The 22,742-nt window shown below is 40.8% G+C and overlaps 2 protein-coding genes across 8 annotated transcripts in view; one reads left to right on the forward strand and one right to left on the reverse strand.

Annotated features, from left to right (window-relative positions):
• kbtbd13a (kelch repeat and BTB domain containing 13a) overlaps positions 1–22,742 on the forward strand; it is a 388,109-nt gene that overhangs the window by 221,690 nt on the left and 143,677 nt on the right. The window lies entirely within an intron of this gene.
• vstm2b (V-set and transmembrane domain containing 2B) overlaps positions 1–22,742 on the reverse strand; it is a 104,133-nt gene that overhangs the window by 67,886 nt on the left and 13,505 nt on the right. For 3 of the 7 annotated variants that reach the window (XR_007881009.1, XR_007881008.1, XM_051380069.1), the window contains exons 5-6: positions 3,436–3,591; positions 2,296–2,372 (exon numbers count right to left, since the gene is read on the reverse strand). Coding sequence is in view for 5 of the 7 variants with exons in the window: in XM_051380069.1 (XP_051236029.1) it covers positions 3,464–3,591 (128 nt within the window). In the remaining 2 variants the exon portion in view is untranslated. Of the gene's footprint in view, positions 1–2,295; positions 2,373–3,435; positions 3,592–16,648; positions 16,681–16,706; positions 20,442–22,742 lie in introns of those variants that run through there. The other 4 variants (XM_051380073.1, XM_051380072.1, XM_051380071.1 and 1 more) reach the window with 2 other exon arrangements.

Genomic DNA, 22,742 nt, shown 5'->3' on the forward strand with positions numbered 1-22,742 from the left:
CAAAGACATTTCACATAAGTTAACAAGGAAAAGAAAAAGGTAATAAAAACAAAAATATAGATATATCCACAACACTCAACAAATAATTAAATATTAAAATGAAAATCAGTGATTTGAAGGTGGATGGATCAGGACAGTCTCGGATTTGTTTGGGGAAAGAGTTCCAATGGGAGGGGGCAGCAATGAAGAAGGCTCTGTCGCCCCAGGTATGATGCTTGGCCCTTAGTGGTAGTGACAGGAGGTTGGCAACATTTTGGGAAATTGGCTTATACATTTTCTGGCATCTTATATATGCCAGAAATCAATCAATCAATCAATCATGAAATAATTGATACTGTGCTCTTATCTGTCCACTAAATACAAGGCAATATCCAGCAGCTGGTTAGTTCAGCTTAAACTGGTAACAAAAGCGATCTACTGGCACCTTTAAAGTTAACTTATTATTTTTAAGTTTAATTAAATTAATGAATTAAAAAGTTTTAAAATTTCCTACGGGGCTAACACAACCAGCAACTTTTTGGACTCTGCTGGTTGTCGGGCAACTACTCAAAGCCAAGACATACTCCTTGGCACCAGATAACACCAGTAAAATGGCAAATTGATGTTTTTACACTTCACATTTTTGTATTGATTAAGCAAACATGATATAACATGCTAATTAGTGAGCATTAGAGGTGCTGGTAGGGAAACAGCTATACTGGCTCTGTCAAATGTTAACAAAATCCACCTGTTTTCAGTCTTTATGCTAAGCAAAGCAAAGAAGCTTAATAATTAACAGAAATATATACTATATACTTTTCCACCATCAACCCATCCTCAGCTCTGATTGTAGCTCTTTATGTTGTAAATTGGTGCTGGGCAGGTGGTCTGACAGAGATTGGCAGCTATCAACGTCTTCCAGAGTCCCTGTTGGGAGTGGAACTTGCCTGAGACTTTTACCAGGTCTGATTTTCATCCATAGTTTGAATCTGGCTTAGGATGCTCAGCCTGATAGACCAACGGGTGGTGTTAGCCCGGTCTTGCTCTACTTTCATTTACTGGAGGTAGAGAAGAGCTTTGTTTTTGACACTTTTATTTTAGAGGCACTTTTGTCTTAGTATTAATTATAGTCTGTCTTTGCTGAAGATGATGTCTGATTCACCTTGACATCATGTTTGGTTGGAGGTGTTTTGAAGCTCATTGCCGCCTTGCAATGTGGTTGGTGAGTCTTCAACATTTTGTAAGTTTTCCCGCAGAACAGGCGCTAATTTTTGCACGCGTCTTTAAAACAGCCAATCAGGGTGATACATGTTACCTAAAGTCCAGACAGAAGGTTATAGCGGCGTTAACAACGTCAAATGTTAAAATCACAACCCCCTGTGTAGCTTCGGTGACCCCTAGTGGGGGTCCTGACCCCCAGGTTGGGAACCATTGAACAAAAGCTTGAACTTAAGCTATGTACAAAAAGTAACCCGCTCCAACCCCTAATGTGACATGCCGCTTCCGTGTCCCATGTGTTTGTAGATGCTCTGAAGATGAGTCACAGGAGGGATAAGTAGGATGCTATAAATGCAGTTGTGCATATCCAAAACATGTTTGCACATACAGTAAACCCCTTGACAGTTTTTGAGCTGAAGACTAAATTATTGACTGTACTGTGATAAAACACATTGATGCTGTTAGTACTGGCAATTTTGTTTTTAGGAATGGGCACACATAGTTCCCCCATAATACTAAGTCTTTTAACAGCTTGGTCTGTTAATAATAGCTCTTTATCAGCAGTAGAGTAATAGAGGTTGATAATTTCTTAAATCACTTATGTGAATGGTAAATGGACCTGTACTTGTATAGTGCCTTTCTAGTCTTCCGACCACTCAAAGCGCTTTTACACTATGTGCCACATTCACCCTTTCACACACATTCACTCAGTGATGGCAAAGCCCATCGAACAGAAACTAACTCATTCATACACATTCACAGCATTGGGAGCAATTTGGGGTTCAGTATCTTGCTCATGGATACTTTGACATGTGTGCAGGAAGAGCCGGGGATCAAACCAACAACCTTCTGATTAGAGGACGACCCGCTCTGCCTCTGCACCATAGCCACCCTGAATCAGTTGGTTCATTTTTCAAATGCATCCATTTGTATGTATTATGTTGATTATATCTTGACATTAACATTAACTGACATTAATACAACTATTTTTATTTAAATCCAAAATCAATTTATCAAAAACATTTTCAGTTCCCCTTAACATAATGCAGACCATAACAGATTACTTTACCCGCTTTAATTACGTAAGATAAACATTACCTTGGATAATGGTCCTTTGTAGAAAATCTGCTCACTGCCAAGAGGGTTGCACAACAGGAAAATCACAGCCCAGGGGCCTGAAAAAAGTCAGGGATCACATATGAAGTCATGACAGAAGTGACTAATGAAGCTTATAATTCTTCCTCTACAGATCCATCATTGAGATTAAGGACTGTGCTCTTTATTAGGGTTTTAGCTGGTTCTGAAAAGAGCCTTTGTGGGGTTTTTTTTTCTTTTTTCTTTTTTAGATTAAGGCTAGAAGGAGATTAGAATGTAGGGCTCTATGGATGTCTGCCAAGCCACTGCACCAGCTGGAGAGGAAAAGTAGGTTAGCTCCGTCACTGCCATTGCGTGATGGGTGGCATTTTTGCTGCCCACAGTGGCAATTTAGTTGCACTACTGTATAAGGCTCTTTATACCGGTTGACAACATTTACTTTGAATGTGTTTTTGTCTTATCTTATATAAATATCCTCAGCCATGTCTTGGAACTGCCCAAAACGTAGCCAGGATATGTCACATGATACTCAAGGATCGTCTGTCTTGCATAGGATGTGATGAATGCCCAATTGCAATTCAAGACATAACTAGTATTGTTTCCAAAGATTCCTTTGATTCTCCTGCCCATCTCTCTGTAATTCCTGAGGTTCCTGGAGTATGACAGAGAATTCCAGGCAGATGGTAGCAGTTCTGGTCAGCAGGGAAGGTGGACTCCACATACATATTGTGCTTTCATTAGAAATTCTTGGTTCCTCTGTAGTCCCAGAGGGTGAGTGGGATATATTAACTAATTCTCCAAAACTGCAGCTCTTGTGGGGTTTTCCCGGTCTGCAGTGGTCAGTACCTATCAAAAGTGCTCTAAGGAAGGAAAACAGGTGAACCGGTGACAGGCTCATGGATGGCTACAGCTAACTGATGTACGTGGGGACTGAAGGCTGGCCCATGTGGTCCGATCAAATAGACTGTAGCTCAAATTGCACAAAAAAGGTTAATGCTGATTCTGATAGAAAGGTGTCAGAACACAATGTTTGCCGTTTGTTCTTATGGGACTGCATAACATTATGACCACCAGGTTGCCCAGGTGGTCGTAATGTTATGGCTGATCGGTGTAAGTGGAGAGGAACCACAGAAACCAACCTACCTGTGGGTTGCAACAATGGGGAACACCATCAGGTACTGAGAGCTTCTCCAACTCCGGCACGTTGAGGTCTCCAGGTGTGTCCACAGCTGGCAGTAGAGGCAGAGCAGGACACTCGCTCCACCCAGCTACTCTTGCTGGTCAGGTATTCCATGGGGTCTAGATAAAAGACAGCCCTTGTTAACATAAGATGGGGCAACACAGTGTGCAGTCTCTCCCTAAGGCCCACTATCTGTAGGCCATAGTTTGACCACTGCAGGTGGGTTGATGGGTCCTTTGAAGGATCAGGTGAGACATGGGACATAGAGGCCCCATCCACCAGGCTGGGAAGAGTTAATGGTATTTAGGGACCGAGCCAGTGAACGCTGGAAGGGCCCTATTGTATCTCTAGGAATTATTATTTGCTGCACTTCGACTGCATATTTGGCGGCCGCAACATGCTCGAAAGCTCTTGGACCCATAACTAGCAACAAAACTTCATGTTTGATTAGAGTCCCGCCCTGAACACATCTATGTGATAATATTTAGTAATAGTGCAAGCGCCACCTAGTGGCAACAGGAAGTATAACTTTTTATACTTTCATGTTCTACTCCTAGCAGGATGATCAGATCCATTTGAAATTTACTTATGAAATGCGAAACACATTGTTGATGATATGTGATGAATGAGGTGAGTGGGCGTGTCTGTGGCGTGGCGTCAAATTTTTATATACCGCCACAAAACACGAGAATTGGCTGGCATAGATAGCAAGTTAGGACGTACAAAAAAGCCTCTTGGACCCATAAGCCAAACACAACAGGAAGTCGCCCATTTTCGGTGAATTTTTTGCCTTGTATTTGAACAAAGTCCTCCTAGGGAATTGGTAAAATGGATGGTAAATGGACATGTACTTGTATAGCACCTTTCTAGTCTACTCACCACTCAAAGCGCTTTTACACTACATGCCACATTCGCCTATTCACACACATTCACTCAGCGAACAGAAACTAACGCATTCATACACATTCACACATGCACAGCATTGGGAGCATTCGAACCAACAACCTTCCAATTAGGGGACGACCCGCTCTGCCTCTAAGCCACAGCTAATTAATTGGATCTACTTCAAAATTGGTCAGTACGATTAAAAATTGTTCTATTTGTGACTGTACATCAAATTACACCCAAATTGGGTTGTATTTGAATGAACTCCTCATAGGGAGTTTATCGGATCTGCTTCAAAATTCGTCAGTATAGTCAAAAGATGTTGCTGATTAATCAAATCTACTTCAAAATTGGACAGTAAAATCAAAAAATTTTGCTCATTAAAAGTTGTGCTATTTGCAACTTTAAGTTGAAGGGCGTGTCTGTGGCGGGCCGTCAAAATTGGCCATTTTGAATTCCGTGGTCTTGTATGTGAACGAACTCCCCCTAGGGAGTTTATCGGATCTGCTTCAAAATTCGTCAGTATAGTCAAAAGATGTTGCTGATTAAAAGTTGTGCAATTTGTGACATTTTGTATACATTGAAGGGCATGTCCGTGGCATGCCGACAAAGTTGGCCAGCTTGAATCAAATGTAAAACTGTGATGCCATTTCCGGCATTTCAGGGCTTCAATTTTAACCCCTCCTACAGATTTTATCGGATTGACTTCAAATTCAATCACTGCAATCTAAACAGTGGCGCGGCTGTGGCGGACGACCACCGTGCAGGCCCCAACGTAGGTTGATGGCGAGGTCCCGCCCAAATTTATTTGTACATTTATAACTTTGTTGTCTGTTTATTTCATGCATTTAGTTACTTCCTGTTTATCTGGACTGGCAGAAAGGGAAGGCAGACATGTTTAGTATGCTCTGAAAACAATCTGTTCGCATCCACTCTGAAGCATCAAAGAGGCAATGCCTTAAGTTGATGGATTTTACATTAGACATGTTAAAGTTCATATATTAGCAGTGATTTCATAAAAAAAATTTCTTTGATAGGTTAATTTAAAAATGTTTTTATTTACAATTATATACAAGCTAACAGCAATGTTACTAGCCATGATAACTGTATCTACAGTGCAGGACAGCAATGTGTATTCATATATACAGTTGTGTATGTTGTAATATTTAGTTAAAATATTTTTGTATTTTTTTTATTTGCAGTTTTCCCCAGCATGTTAATGAATAAGTGTGACAGTAAATGTTTAAACTTACCACGACTGTCTTCATTGGCTACGGTTTAACTTGGTGTTAAGTCAGAGTTTCAACACCCTGCATGAGAACACTATAACTACCGTTCAAACATTTGGGGTCACCTGCCTCAAAAGCTTGATTTAGTACAGTAAGATGACCAAGGACTGCTTGATATATATATATTTTTAATGGTCTTTAATGCTGTAAGGTAAGAAGAGTTAGCAAAAGTAATCTTTTGTATGTGCAGAATAAAATGTTCTATAATGGTTCAACCAGACTAACAACTGAAAGGGCAGAAAGAGACAGATGATGATAGTTTGTTTAGGCTGTAGATGTCTGCAGTTTATGTCATTTCAGTGGATTTTTCCTCTCAAAGCTTGTCACAGTAGACTTTTTACTTGAGATTATGTTGTTGCCTGTACGTCTGTTCTAAGCAGGCCAAGTATAATCTAGGCTTGGTCAATGTCATGAGTAAGAACAAGTGCAAATGAGTCACATGTCTACAGGAGGATCGCACAGACAGGGCACAGGAAGAAAGCCAAGGATGGGAACAAATGTCAGTCTAACTGTTGGCCTGACCTCAGACCAAAGAGACAAAAAAACGAAACATATTTACAAATAACTCACAAATGTGTGGTGCCAAATTGTGGATTATTGCAGGTTTCCTTATGACGCTTACTCATCAAGATGCTGTGCTGGGAAATGGAGACTGTATGTGCAGATACATTTAGATACATACTGTACTGCTGTGTGTTGTGCTTGTGCGTCTCCCAGCTGCACCCTGCCATCCCCCATGTTATCCCTACTGACCTTGTTTAACCTGGAATCCAATCAGATTTGTACAAAGACTGGAGAACCCATCAGATGTGTCAGCTTCAGCTCACCATGTTGAGTTCACTGCCAGATGTTCACTATGGAATCTGCCTCGCGGTGCTTAAACTATCTCACGGTTTTTTTCTAATCCTCTCTGTCATTTTCCACTGTGTTCATCCCTCATTTTTTCAAAATGTTTTTGACTATACTAGTTTGGACACACAATATTTATGGTATTAGTTTTAAAGCGTTCAGAGTACAGATAAAGCAATAAAGCCATTGTGCTTTATTAAATACTGTGATGTTGATTTTTTTTGGATATAAAGTGTTATTAGATTGTTAGGGAGTTCTTCTAAATGGCAGAATTCCTGGCAAAGACTTAAACTGTGCTTGAACTTGTGGGTGGATGCAAGTCAGCATACATTGACAACAGGTATCCTGCAGGTATATAATGCTAATCACACAGCAGCCTTGGGCAACCAGAAGGATACAAGAATCTGATGGTCAGCACTGAACTGCCTCCACTGCCCGGGGCCACAACACAGCTGCATCAGGGCTGCCGGAGCTCAGCACGTTCTGGACCAGGGTTGGGCAATTAATTTTTACAAGGGGCCACATGAGAAATCTGAACTGTGTTGGAGGGCCAAACCAGCAATAACTTGAACTTAATTCTGCTCAATATTAATTTTCTCGCATTGCAAAAAGCAGTAAGTTATATATTTTGATTAGCTGCTACTGGTAAACAGAAGAATAAGGATATTCTATAAATATTTATATAAATATATGAAATTGTGGTGTAGGTCAAATAGGAAAATACTCCTATATAAGTATTGAACAGTAAAAACAAAATTACAGTGTTTCATTTTATTTTTAACATGTTAATCTTCACAAATACTGAAAAGGTGTTTTGCAGTATTTTAAAAATAAGCAATTGCTTAACTTTATACAAAAAGCAATAAGTGCTTTTAATGTTTTTTAGTTCATTTTACTTGCTTGAACAAGTGCATTGAAATCTGGTTGAATGTCTGAGGTGGCTATGCGAAGGACAGCTGAGAGGTGATCAGTGATGGAGGATCTATCTGGATTTGTTGAACTTCATCACTGAGAATGTCTGTTCATACATAGGTAGATCCAAAGAGGACTAGAATCCCAGAGCATGCCTCCTCATGTGTGAAAAGATCTCTTTGAGGGAAGAGTAAAACTCAAGCAGTGAGACTGACCTAAAGTGCTCTGCCAGACATGTGTCAGACTGCAGGTCAATGAGTTCCATCTGAACATCACTGGGTGCATTATCCAGGAATACAGGTGAAGGGAGAAGAAACCATGTGCATTTCACTCAACTGTTTTAAAAGTCTTGAAATCGCCTTAAAAACTCACAATGCAGTGCTTCTAACATGGATGAGGTACCTGTGGAGGTGGTCAGCTGATGGTGTGGCTTCCTTCAGTGTTGGCAAGTGGGTGAGAATGTTGCCCTTTATTTGGCTTGAGAGAAGCTGCAACTTGCACAAAAAGGCCCTTGCATTGCAGTTGACATTTAGATCATTCATTAGTGCAGTCACATCTACAGCAAAACCAAGGTCTGCCATCCAGTCTGCATCTGAAAGCTGGGGGATGTAATTTCCTTTCCTCACACAGAACTTGCGAATCTCTTCTCAGTTCCCAGACACTTTTCAGCACTTTGCCCAGGCTGTGGTAGCTTATGTCACGATGTTCAGTCTCATTTTCCTCCAAAAGTGCAACAAACTATCTGTGATTCTATGCTCTTGCCCTGATGAAGTCAATTATTTTAGTTACAACAACATGATTTATTTTTAACACCGACTTTCACAACACTTCCTGATGTATAATACAATGCAAAAATTCCTGCGCAGGGCTCATTTCTGTCACTTCGTCCTGCATTGTCTTCAAAAGTCCAACATTTTCCCCTGTCAGATTTGGACAGCCATCCGTTGTAACACCTGCATTTGAGGGCTAGCTGGCCAGCATCACTTGTAGCGATTTATCCACGCATCCCGCGTCCTTAAGAATTATTTATTTTTTATTTATTTATTTTTAAAAAGGCACGCTTTTCAAAATAAAAACAGTTGTGTTGCGCGCGCAGCATAAATACTTTTTCATTTATTTTCTAATTAAGATTGACCTCACATGGGCCGGACAGGGTTGCCCAAAGGACCAGATGAGGCCAGCGGGCCGTAACATGTCCAGCTCTGTTCTAGACCATACTTATGATTCCACCAGAATCACTGCAGTGGGTCCCAACAGAATGTCTCTGCTCTGTGGAAAATATGCAACTGGTCTATTTTTGACAGAAGCCATGACCCACCCACACCAAGCAGCACAGCGCATATCGCATGGCAGGAAGTCAGGTACAGAAACGTCACAAAGAATCCGATCAATTTTCAAAATGGAATACAAATTTCAGGCAGGAGACATAGTCGAGGAGGCAGGGGGCCCGAAACCAGAAGAGCCAATTAACGATGCAAACAAACGGGACAGGCAAGAGAGAGTCGTAGCCAGTCAAGGAGTCGAAGAGCCGGCAGGTGAGTGTGTGCAAACAACGGTGTGTGGCAATGTGATCAGAGTCGACGAGGCAGGATGGTCAAAAGCAGGCAGGATGGTCAAAAGCAGGCAGGATGGTCAAAAGCAGGCAGGGTTGAAACCGGGCGCTCCATCCAAACAAAGCTGGAAGGTCTTGCATGAGTACAAAGAACAATCTGGCAACGAGTGAATGGTGAGGAGCAGTATATGCACTGGCTTGATTGGTGATCAGGAGCAGCTTGTGTGCACAGGTGAGCAGAGAGGCTGATAAGGAGGCGTGGCAGGGTGGAGCAGGGGCAGGTAAGTGGAAAAGTACTGAGATGGCTGAGGTGAACAGGTGAAGAGGAAGGCAGTCTATGACATGCCCGGTAGAATTTTGGCTTCATCTGCCCTGTGATGTTATTTATTTTTGTAAATTCTCGGATACTACTTCATACAAATGTCACACAAAAATAAAGATGCTGTGGAGGCATATAACTTCAGCTTTTATGAACAAGGTGTGAATGCACGGGAAATGTTGTCTACTACACAGTTTATGAATTTGATCAGTTATTGAGTCCCTGTCTATCCCGAGGCCTTGTTAGTTGTACCTGCTTTTAGTGCCTCATACCAGGTGAAATTAGGTGAAAATCCTTTTTTGGGGTCATGGTCACTGAATGATATTTTGCAGAACACACCATGGCTTACGTAAGCTCCACGTTAGTCATATTCTCTTTCCCCGCTCTGCTTCTGTGAGATGAGATTAATTCAGCAGTGACCATGCAGCCTCTGCCTCAGTCTGACACAGCTGCTCGCTGGCTGCGAAATAATCTGAGAGTTGGATCAGAAAAAGGGGTAACAAGTTGTAGTGTAATTCTCTGGGCAGCTGCCTGCTGAGATGTCTATATATCTTATTAATTCATGTTTTGGTGATTTGTCATAATATCTCCCTATCTCCCAGCAAAGATCTTGAATAACCCAGGCTGCATATCTGCCTTTATCTTAATCTTCAACTAGCACAGGGAGATTTATTTAAATGCACCCTGTAGACCAGCAGGTTCTGTACTAGATATCATATTGGAGCATCTGCAGATTCTTGTTTCAAAATCTGTTCAATCACTCAAACCATATTATACATTAATTCTAGATCCGGGGTCATTAACTACATTTGTCCAAGGGCCAGAATTTTTCTCTGCAGACACTGTGAGGGCCAGGTGCTCGTAAAATAAAATAAAATTACTATTGTATCCTAAGTAATATGTTATTATTTGATATACTAATTTTCATTTATTTATTTTTTAGCTTCTGTCAGTGTTAACAGACTCATATTACCTGTACTGCAGCAAGCCACTAGGGGGCAACAAGTGCGTCTCTGCAGGCTGCCTGGGTACTTTGTGAAAAACGACTATAGATAAAATTAACGTGTGAAATAATAAGAAATGTTAAATGAGAGCAACGAGTTTATCGTCATTTTTTATTAAAGGCAGGCTATGGCACAAGCTACTTTTTAGAGGGCGTTTCTTTCATTTGATTTAAAAAATAAATAAATATAGAAATATTTTTCTCTTCACTAGGCTATTCCTGAATTCAGTAATATTCTGGGGGCCGGATGGAAATCTCTGGCGGGCCGGGCATTCACTGTTCTAGATCATCTACAAAGCCTTGGATGGGACATGAGACAAAGTGTGCTCTTGGATTAGTGAATTAATTAAATCTTTATTACTGACTAAGGGTCGCCGGTTCAACTCCCACAGACCACAATATGGAGTGTGGACTGGTAGCTTGAGAGGTGCCAGTTTCACCTCCTGTGCACTGCCGAGGTGCCCTTGATCAGGGCAACCTAACCCCTAACCTGCTAACATGGCGAGCCCATCACTCCACCATCTCTCTCCCTGTTGCATGTCCACAAGTGCATTAAGTGTGTATTTCAGCCTGTGTGTGTGTAAGAATAAAAAAGAATGAAAAGAAGAATTTCCCCAATAGGGGATTAATAAAGTATATATCTATCATCATCTTGTCCCCACCACTTCTTGAAATGGCTGTGTGGAGGTGAGTGTGGTTTGCACTCAGCTGCAGGAGAGAGAGGTGTGGGGGAGGCTTGTGAGAGCAGCACCAGGTGAGTTGATTACCTCACCTGCTACTCATTGCGTAATCACTCTACCCTTTATATTGCAGTAGTGTGCTGGACCCGCGAGACAAACAACATAATTCAATTCAATTCTTCAATTCAATTTTATTTGTATAGCGCCAATTCATAACAGAAGTTATCTCAAGACACTTTTCAAATAGAGCAGGTCTAGACCGAACTCCTTGTAACATTATTTACAGAGACCCAACTGTACCACCATGAGCAAGCACTTTGCGACTGGGGCAAGGAAAAACTGCCTTAATAAGAGACACAGGAAACCTTCATGGACTTTGGAAGTGAGCTAAGCTGTCTCAGTAGTAGCGAGTCTTGCTACACAATGATTTTGCCTTCCCCTTTTTAAAAGCATAATTTGTTTAAAAATGTTATGAAAAAATAGCTTACATCAAGAAATGGCCTAAGAAGATCACAGTAGTTCTTGCTAAAGTATATTCGTATTTCTTTTTTTACTCTTGCTGTAAATTAGAAAATTAGTCTCCTGTGCTTTTTTTTAAATGTGTAGCTACTGTACTTTTCTGTGAACAATTAGCATGTGGTGGCGCCTAGTGGTGGAGATCGACAGGGGTAGTATTTGAGTTTAATTGTGTGAAATGTATGAACTGTGTGTTATTTAAAAGAATAAATAAAATATCTTTCTTACGGGGCGGCTGTGGCTCAGAGGCAGAGGGGGTCGTTCCATAATCGGAAGGTTGTGGATTCGATCCCCGGCTCCTGGTGCCACACGTCGAAGTATCCCTGAGCAAGATACTGAACCCCAAATTGCTCCCGATGCCATGCATCGGTGTGTGAGTGTGTATGAATGTTAGTTTCTGTTCGATGGGCTTTGCCATCACTGAGTGAATGTGTGTGAAAGGGTGAATGTGGCACGTAGTGTAAAAGCGCTTTGAGTGGTCGGAAGACTAGAAAAGCGCTATACAAGTACAGGTCCATTTACCATTTATAATTAATACGTACAAATGGAAATACTATTGCCTGGAAGAAGAAGAAGAGATTTTTGGAAAAAAAGGCAAAGTGGCACAGTCATAATGCCTTTTTTTTTTACTAGGACCCCATAGTAGACGAAAGTAAATGTGTCATGATGGACTTCCGGTTATGGCGCACTGCTAGGCAGACGTGTGACAGAAAGCTCCTATGAAACTTTAAATAATTACTAGTCGGATAGCACTTTAGAACTTAGTGTTCAATTACTATTTGCCTCTAAACTTCAAACTGACTAAAATGTCAGAGAAACTGCAAGTCAAACTTCCGAAATCTTCCACTAAATCGCAAGATGACTCTAGTCAAACCAAACTAGCTAGCTCCGTTGCTAGCAATGACGACCCAGACAGCTCTTGGCCCTTCTGGCTGCGATCCAGACAATGAAAGATGACTTTGTGTCGAGATTTGAGGGGATACTAGGCGCTATTCAGGGAGTGCAAGGTGATTTGAAGGCTATGGCGGGCCGAATGTCTGAAGCTGAAGACAGGATTAACAACAATGAAGAAGATATTGCATCTTCGAAATAGCACACCACTACTTTGAAAGCAGCTAAGGAGGAGCTAGTGCTAAAAGTGGACGATTTGGAAAACCGAGCGCACCGCTCTAATCTCCGCCTGGTGGGGCTTCCCGAGTCAACTGAAGGAATGGATATGTGTGCTTTTTTGGAAAAGTGGATCCCTGAAACTCTTGGTAGACACAACTTTCCTGGGCCACTGCTGATCGCGAGGGCACATCGAGTTTTCAGACTGAACAACAAGGAAAGGGATCAGCCAACCAATACGTGACTCAGAGTGGTGGTGACGAATTCCTGAATTATGCAGACAAGGTACGAGTAATGAAAGCTGCCAGCCGCAAAGGGAAAATGTGTTTTAAAATATGTTTTTCTTGACATCTCTGCTGACCTACTCAAGCGCAGTGTTTGATTAAGCAAAGAGGGAACTGGCTTCACTCTATCAGCAAGCTAGGTTACGGAATAATTCATCCAGCCAAACTCCTTGTGACGTTCAAGGGAAGGCGGCACATCTTCGACGCGGCACCAGAAGCGGAGGCTTTTGTCCAACAGTTGAAGTCCAAATATCCGACTCACCCAGAGGCAAGTGAATCATCTTCGGACACGGAGCAGCGGTAGGCTGGCGATTAATATGGATACACACAATACTGGTACTTGTGGACTGTTTAGAGACTTTTGTTGTCCGGTATTGCAAAACATATATATATACGATTGCTATGTTAATTTAAAAGGTTTTTCGCGGAGCTGTCATGATTGCTAGGCATGTTGTTCCTCATCATATGTACATGGGTGGACCAATGCAACTCTGTAGCCAGGCTCTTTTTATGGGCCAATTGGAAGTGTACAACAGGGGAGGGATGTGTGTAATTTCATCTCTTGGAATGTGAGAGGCTTAAACAAACTTATCAAGCTAAAGCAAGTAATGAGAAGGATCAAACATCTTTAAGCTAAGATTGTCTTTCTTCAGGAGACACTTTAACATCTGAAGACGTAAATAAAATTAGGAGAAGATGGCCAGGACAAGTTTTCTCCGCCTCCTTCAGCTCCCACTCCCGTAGGGTGACCACTCTAATACATAATTCCCTGCCATTTCATCTCATTAGTGTTGATGAAGACAGATATGGGAGATATGGGGGGTATGGGGGATTTCAGTTGTGCTCTTCAGCCTAAGGTAGACAGATCTACGGGGGTAGATTCTTCTCATATGCAGACTAGGAAAGAACGTCGCAAGACTGCAAACACAACATCCAGACGCATTCATCGCCATCTCCGGGGATTTTAACCATGTCACACTGGACTCCACACTGCCAAACTTTCACCAGTTTGTAAACTGCCCCCCAGGAAGAACAGGACATTAGACTGTATGCCAACGTGAGGGAAGCTTACACTGCCACTCCTCTGTCCCCACTGGGAAAGTCTGACCATAACCTGGTCCTGCTCATGCCACAGTACAAACCACAGATCCAGAGACAGTCCTTGACCACACGCTCCTTCAGGAAATGGTCTCCTGAGGCAGTGTAGGCTCTGAGGGGCTGCTTTGAATGTACTGACTGGAGCGTCCAGCGGGAAGCACATGGTGAGGACATCGAGGGGGTCACACACTGCACTACTGACTACCTGAACTTCTGCATGGATGTTGTGGTCCCCACTAGAACTGTATGCTGCTTCCCCAACAACAAGCCCTGGATCACCAGTAATGTCAAGGACATCCTGAACAGGAAGAAGAGGGCATTCAAGGATGGTGACATAGACGAGCTGAAGCGTGTACAGGGGGAACTCGAGGTCCATCTGAGAGAGGCAAAGAAGGACTACAGAAGGAAGGTAGAACATAAGCTGCAGCACAACAACATGAGGGAGGTCTGGGATGGCATGACAACCATCACAGGCTGCAAGAAGAAGTTCAGCATCACAGAAGAGGGGGATGCTGGGAGAGCAAACCAGCTAACCTGCTTGATACTCCAGCTCCCACAACCCGCGACTGCCCACTTCACACTCCCACGATGTCCGTCACCTCCCCCAACGCCACCATCATGTCCATCACTTCCCCCAACACCACTACCATGTTCATCACCACCTCCCAACACACCACTACCATGTCCATCACCACCTCAGACTGCAGACTACCCCAACCCTCCACACCAATGGACAGTTCAACCCCCAACAATGTTAGTGGTTCATAGTGTACAAGAATAAAATAGATTTGCATAATAGGGGACCTTTATAAAACAATGCTTTTGTAACTATACATTAAGGTTATTAAAAAAAAGCCTAAATAACAATAAAAAACAATTAATATTTCACAGATTTATTAACACTGCTGTAAGGTTGAAGTTCAAGACAATGGAGAAAAAAGTAAAAAAAACTGAACCAAATTAAATGGTAGACTTGTTGCCAAGAAACTGACTGGGAAAAGAGATGGCCTAAAAGTTGAATGCATTCAATTCAACTTCCTCCTTGAGGGAATTTCTTCAAATTTAGCATAAACGAAACATAACCATACATTAAAAATTGGACAAAAAGGGTCAAAGGTCAACTTCACTGTGACATGATGATGTTCTGGAAAAACACTTTATAAATCAGGAACAGAAGGGGAGATTGTGCATAGGGTTTTAGCCATAATTTAAGAATTGGTCAATTCCAGATTTCATACACAAGTTCACTGGGAGAACACAATGAGTATACAATAAGTAGCACAATATGGGCTTTCATCTCTCCATTTTATTCATTCTGACTAGCACTTCCTGCCTCATTCTAAATTTTAAGCATCAAAGGAATCACGTGTCATCAAAACACATACTGGTGTGCGTCCAGCTAATGGTGATCCTGTGGTTTTACCTACAGTTCATAGAGAGATGTGAGAGACAGAGACATTTAAAAATGCCAGGAGAAGACAAAAACGTTTAATATTGCCATACACTATATAAGAATCCATCATTACATAGTAATCAAACATGTGTAACTGTTTAGTTGTAGTGTTTAGTATAATACACTATACCTTCAAAATCTTCACCACATATATTATATGAATCTGGACAGACATGGATGTAAACTGGTTGGTGGAGGCGTAATTTTGTTTGTTTGTATTGTTTGTTTATGAAAACAAACTAGAATCCAAGAGAGGACAGAAACATTATCAACCACTAGACATCCTTTGATTTTTCAACATTTTGATGATGTTATGAGGGGCTCAGGACAGTTAGACTTTAATGACACTGTAAGTAGCACAAACATAGCTATGCATATTTATGACATCAGATATTAATCACACCTTGATATATCTACTGTAGAAGTAATAAGGCTTAACAGAAACATTGCCTCACATTAAAGATGTTTGGTTTACAGGCTGATGGTATTTAGCCAGGTTTTCTCCACTGGTTTTATAAGAAATATTAGCATAGCATTCCAGATTGTCTTCCTTAAACAAGTGTTCAGTGAAAGATGAAAAGCTGCAAGGTGCTTTCACATATGTTTGGTTCAGTTTGTTAAGGTTGCTGGACAAATCACATGAATTTGGTTAAATGTTGTCATCAAGGTGTCAGCTGTCTGTGTATATGTCCATTTGGGAGCATATGCAAGCTTTGAAGGTGGGATCAGTTATTCTGGAGAAAAATAGTTTGTTGTTGTTTCATTCCCAGGTCGTCAAATACTGACACTTTGGATTATAGTAAATGGAAAACAAACACAGTGGATTGGAGCAAGCCGCACAACAGAGAGACTCAAGATAGAGAAACTATCTTTCTCCATAATGATTTAAGAATGATGTATAGGAATAATGTGGGGCAGGTTTTTTGAGTGGTATGTTGCATTACACATCTGTCTATCATCTGCCATCTGATCTGACCTAGAAACGTCAACTCTGGTTTCCCTCGTAACAGTAGGGGCATACCTAGAACATATTCAGTTTGGAGGGGAAAACATTATTTTCCTCCTCATCGGGAGGACAGCTCTCAGGTTTTTGGACATCTTCTACCTGCTATTCTTCCTCCTCAGCAAGAGCAACTTCAAAAGAAAGTCTTGTCTTACTACAAAGTCAACAAACCAGTCACTTACCTGTGCTGCTCCACAATATGGGCACTAATACTCCACTCAGACCGACAGAGCCCTGCAGGTCAAATCTGTAGTTTATCTGAAAGATTGACACAGGCAAGCCAGTCAGCAAGGAGAAAAGTGAAACCACAACTTTATTTGGTAATCATGTAATGTAATACTGTCATTCTTTAGTTGAACAGTTTAGTGTACTGAAATACAGTGCAGACTGGAGTGCACCCTGAGTACACGTTTCATAAATGCATCTCCTGTACAAAGATGGTATACGTGACACAGAGACACAATATGCACAAAAAGACCACTTCTGTCTAATGTTTGCTCACTAAAGATTAATTACCAGATGTTAATCTGTGTGTACAGATAGTTTGTCCCTGTGGAAACTGACCACCAGCCTGTACTGGCCTGAGTGTTAAAGAACAGAAAGGTTGCTGGTACGGTCGGGATAAGCAGAGTAGAAGGGCAGCACTTAACTCTCCGTCACATTAGCTCCCAACTTGGCCAACAGATCAGACTGTGGTCATACTGGGAAGCTTGTGAGGTTGTTCTTAAAAAAGAAAGCCTTGCGGTCTTTATACTTCCCTGTATAAACAAAAATGTAGTACATTAATATTCTGTCATCATCAGGGCTGCTAATTTACTGAGAGCTTTTCATATTATATGATTTTTATTGGCAATTATTTACAGTATGTTATTTATACAACAACTCTCCCTCTTAAATCAGACATGGAGTGCTTACCTTTAGAAAGACATTTTTAGTGTCTAACTTCATGTCAAACATTCCTCTCTTTTTGTCTGTGACAGTGCAGCTTTGCTCTGATGACACGTCATAGGCAGCTGAATTATTATTTTATAATTACTTCAGGTTCCCTATCAACACTATACTAACTCTACGAAACTTGTTTTTGTTCACTTTTTTCTGACAACAGGACATAAATCCCCTTCTCTGTGAAATTATTCTTTGAACTTTTTGTGAATTAAACTTTCCCACACACAGAGTGGAACATATATCAGCACTTTGGTCAACTTTGGTTGTTTTAAAGTGCTTAACAAATAAAGTTGGATTGGATTGGATTGGATTGGATATATGACAATTTTAGGGGATTTGATAATCCTATTGATCAAATCTCACGATCATTTAGAGAGGTGGTATTCATCAAGCTGAAACAAGTGATTTAGTTTGTGCAATTAAAGAGGACCTATTTTGCTCTATATTTTTATCCTAGGACACCATTAGAGTGGCTTTGCACAATTCAAGGTAAAAAAAAAAACCTTATATCATGCTTCGATCCCCGGCTCCTGCCGCCACATGTCGAAATGTCCTTGAGCAAGATACTGAACCCCGAATTGCTCCCTGTGTATCAATATATGAATGTGTTAGTTTCTGTTCGATGGGCTTTGACTAGAAAGGTGCTATACAAGTACAGGTCCATTTACCATTACCAGTTCCATACTGGCCATTTATGCCGTCTCTCAGACCACCCTCACTGTCTTAGTTTCAGAGGTCAGTCATTCTGGAGAAAAATAAATGACTGTTGAATCTCAATCCTAGGCTGTCAAATACGAACACGCTGGCAACCCAAAGAGTTGATCTGGGAATGAGACTCAACAATCAGCTCCTCCTCCCTCCCTTGAAGCTGTCTTTCTCCTTATTGGCCAACTTCCAGAAGCCTACCAAGGGTCAACAACCTCTTGCCGATGTGTTCTTGATAGCATATGACAGCTTCAGCAACTTAGCTTGGGAAAAAAAATGATATGGAGCACAGAATTTGATGAATTTTCTGTTTATCAAACCACAAATGAGACTGGATTGGAAGAGTGTTTCTAGGGGCTGGGTCTCACTGATTACTGAACAAAAACAAATCTTTATTCTCTGATTTTGGTGAAACTCGATCCTATTTTATGGACAAAATATTTTTTTCCGTCTTGGGAGTGTTGATGCTTACACCTCTAGTACCGGAGCTTTGAACCACCGGAAGTGCTGGTTTACTTAGTTCAAAAAACTGAAGAGTAGCAGAGCAGTCAAATAATGTAGACCGACTGAATGGGTGGATTGTGGCATCCCTGTAGGTGCTGTGCCTTATAATAAAATCCATGACGAGCATAAAGAAAAAAAAACAAGACGTTGGAAACTTTAACTTATGTTTAGCTCATTATTTGAAACCTTGGCCATGTTTAAATATGATTATCAACATTATATGACAGCATATTAAGTCCCCTGACTAAGTCCCCTTCAAAATAGTTTGTTGAATATGATTTGAATCCTCATACGAGAGGTTTAGGAGAAAAATGTCTCCTAAAAATCCAATTGATTCTGGATAGGCTATTTGTACACATTGACTCACAAGAATCCCAAAGGTTTAAAAACTGTGAGTCTGTAACTTCAAACCATCAAACTAATGTTTGACCTTTGCCAGTTTATTATTCCATTTTAAATAGAGAATAATAGTGTATGCAAATTTCATGGAAATTTCAACTAGTTAAGTAATTGTAATATTATTGCTGAAATTAATTAGTAATTACTTACACTACTAGTTACTAGGGAAAGTAATATTACTACTGTAATATTATTACTAGTTATGCCTTACTGCCCAACACTGGAGTTCACCAAGTATTCTAATTGATGATCATTCATGGCAAATGTCATGGAAGTCAGGACATTAATATCCGAGAAACCTTTTCCTAGATTAAATTGATTGTTCCTGGGAACTATTAAGATGATAGTGACGATAGGGAAAGAGCTGGTACTCATACATGAACTTCACCTGAGTTGTCCCTGCATGGACACAGAGCTAGTGTTGACTGTGTTAGTAATGAGGTTTAATGACAGTCTTTTGCTATATATTTTCTTATGTTATTGTAATAACCATTTGTGGTGACAGTCAACCATTAACGTAAACCTTTGAAATCTACCTTTTATTACAAAAACAATATACTTTCATCTCAAATGCTGAGTGTCAGGTTACCAATATATCATTTAGTGTCTCATCGAAATTAAATGTCTCACTTTTATCACCATATATTTAATAAAAATAAACATTATTGGAGGTGATTAACAACAACAATGGTGAGGTGTGCCTTATCTTAATCAAAATATCAGCTTTTTTGTTTTTTACATTATGGAACACATCTATGAAAACAAAAGTAGGAGGGGTTGGACATGGCATACATCAGACACACTGGATGAACGATAGCTCTGAGTAATGAAGATACCTGAAACTGCTACAGTAAAACGATTGACAGGTCATGCTGATCAAATCGCCCCCTTCCAAAGAAAACAACATGGAGGTCACAAGTCTTCATATAACAAATAAAAGATTATGTTGAACTGAGCAGTAGGACTCACAGTGAAATGGTCTGTGATGTCAGACTTCACAGTGGCTGCAAAAGAAATGTGAGAGTGGAGTGTTTGAGGATGGTCATGTGGCCACGTTGTATATAGGCTGTGTGTGGATCAGTAGGGATGCTCCCATCATTCCACACACACATCCACACTCTGCTCTGTCAATAGTCATGTGGCTTTCATCTCTGTTTTAAGTCTGAGAAGCATCCTTCTTTTCTTTAGTTTCTTCAGTCCAACTCTCCTATCCTTTTGTTGCATTGCTTTCAATCCCTGCAGTGATGTGTTGAAACGGCATACATAGATTAAATGTGACCCTTTCTCCCCTGGTGGGCACTGACTGCTGCTTATTTTGTTTGTTTTTTGGTATAGAAAGTGAGAACATTGCAGGTTGACATAATTTTGGTTGAAGTCTCTTCAGTGGGCCAATAGGAAGGGGAGGAGCTTGTGCAGGAACAGTAACATGATGCAGAGGGGGTTGATGGTGCTCATCACACCACAGCCTGGATGAGAGAAAAAGGCAGATGATAAAATAATTACAACAATTATAGTAATCTGCGAGTTAAACACTTATCTTGTATAATAGTGTTACTGAAGACTGATTAATCAACAAGACTAATGCTGCATTCACATTGATTCAGGCAGACGGTAGATAGATGGGCAGCACCTTCTGGACAGCACAGGAAATACAAATCCTCTGACGGAATGCCAAGACAGCTAAACCAAACACGATGACGATATGTTGCAGTGGTGATGTGATATTGTTTACAAAGAAAAAAATAAAATATTTAAAAAAAATTATTTGGTGTATATTATTTTATTAATTAGCATTTTAATGTCCAGATCGCCCATGTGTTCTCCTTGAAGCTAGGTAACATCCACAAAAGTAAAAATATTTTATCTACCATTAACATTTCTAGTATTCTGTGGCCTTTTTTTTATACGTGCTCTCATCCACTAAAATGATATTTGGTTTCCTGACATGAATGTCCGAATCACATTTCATGACAATCCATCCAATAGCTGTTGAGATATCTCAGTGTAGACCAAAGTGGAGAACCAACAGACACTACCCTCCATAGAGCCTCTAGCATGCTTCGCAAGGCCCAGCTCAGTGAATACGAGTGTCAGTGAGTGAACATCTTTATTTTCTGTGGAGTTGACTAATGATAAGACCTCTGCTCTCTTTCAATGGTGCTGAAATATGAGCCAAATTGATACAACAGTTTTATTTGTATAGCGCCAATTCATAACAAAAGTTATCTCAGGACACTTTTCAAATAGAGCAGGTCTAGACTGTATTCCTTATAAAATTATTTAGAGACTAGGGATGGGATTTTGTGGGGCCGTTTCTTTTAAAGAGCCGTTCAAAAGGGCTCATTTTTATATTTATTTATTTTTAAAGTAGCCAGTCTGGGGGTAACTCATTTTATCTGGGAAATAATCACTGGGAGGAATGATAGGGTAAGATTTGGATCAGAATCATTCAAACTTAGACACCCGACCAATATATATATTCTATTGGTGGGATATCTGAGTTTGAAATATTCTGAAATATTGATTTATAATTTCATTTGGCATGTGTGGACTAGATTTAAATGTCTGATCTGCATTAATTGTAAACATTCCATAAGGTGGCGCCATATCCCTGCACTTTGACAGTGAGATCACAATTATGGATTTATTATTTTTCATTTCGTCTTAGACCGCTGCGGTACTGACTATTAAGGCACTCACGTGAAGGCTGTGTGGACAACTCAGATCATCTATCTATCTAAAATAAACAAAATAAAAATTAGTAGTTTTAAATTCTAAAACGACTCAATCGTATGAGCCCCATCTACAGATATAGTGGCTCAACTAATTTCTTACTTTTGTAACTCAGAGTTGCTCTTTGGCAGACAGTAAATGGTAAATGGACCTGTACTTGTAGCGCCTTTCTAGTCTTCCTCAAAGCACTTTTACACTACGTGCCAGATTCACACAGTGATGGCAAAGTCCATCGCACAGAAACTAACATTCATTCATACACATTCACATACCGATGCATGGCATCGGGAGCAATTTGGGGTTCAGTATCTTGTATCTTGCTCAAGGATACTTCGACATGTGGCACCAGGAGCCGGGGATTGAACCCACAACCTTCTGATTAAGGAATGTCCCGCTCTGCCTCTGAGCCACAGCCACCTCTAGACCGAACTCCTTATAACATTATTTACAGAGACCCAACAGTACCACCATGAGCAAACACTTGGCGACAAGGGCAAGGAAAAACTGCCTGTTAAAAGGCAGAAACCTAGGACGGATCCTTCGGCTCTAGGTGGGTGGTCGTCTGTCTCGACCAGTTGGGGTGAGAGAGAGAGAGACAGAAAGAGAGTCAGACAGACAGACAGATAGACAGGTGCACAGCAACAACAGTAGCAACAACTACACTAATAGTAGTGACTGATGATGATGAACATGACAACAGCAACGATGGGGGACAATGAGAAGTGACAACAGCAACAACAGTAACTGTAGCTATAATAATACTTATTATAATAATAATTAAAGCTGCAAGCAGCGTTGAACGGGATCTCGCAACCGGCGCGCGTCGGGGCATGCTGCGACCACATCATGTGCCGACGTAAGAAGTGTGGACCACAACATGAAAATGTCACGTAAATCAGCTCAAAATCGCCATGCAGCACTTACTTCCTGTTGCAAGTTGGTGGCGTGATCACTGTGTGTGAATATTGTCATGTAGAGTTTCATTGAGATTGGATCATATACACTGAAGTTGTGAGGACGTGTTCAGGGTGGGA

This window comes from Dicentrarchus labrax, unplaced genomic scaffold, assembly GCF_905237075.1.
Source record: "Dicentrarchus labrax unplaced genomic scaffold, dlabrax2021, whole genome shotgun sequence".
NCBI classification, from domain to species: Eukaryota; Metazoa; Chordata; class Actinopteri; family Moronidae; genus Dicentrarchus; species Dicentrarchus labrax.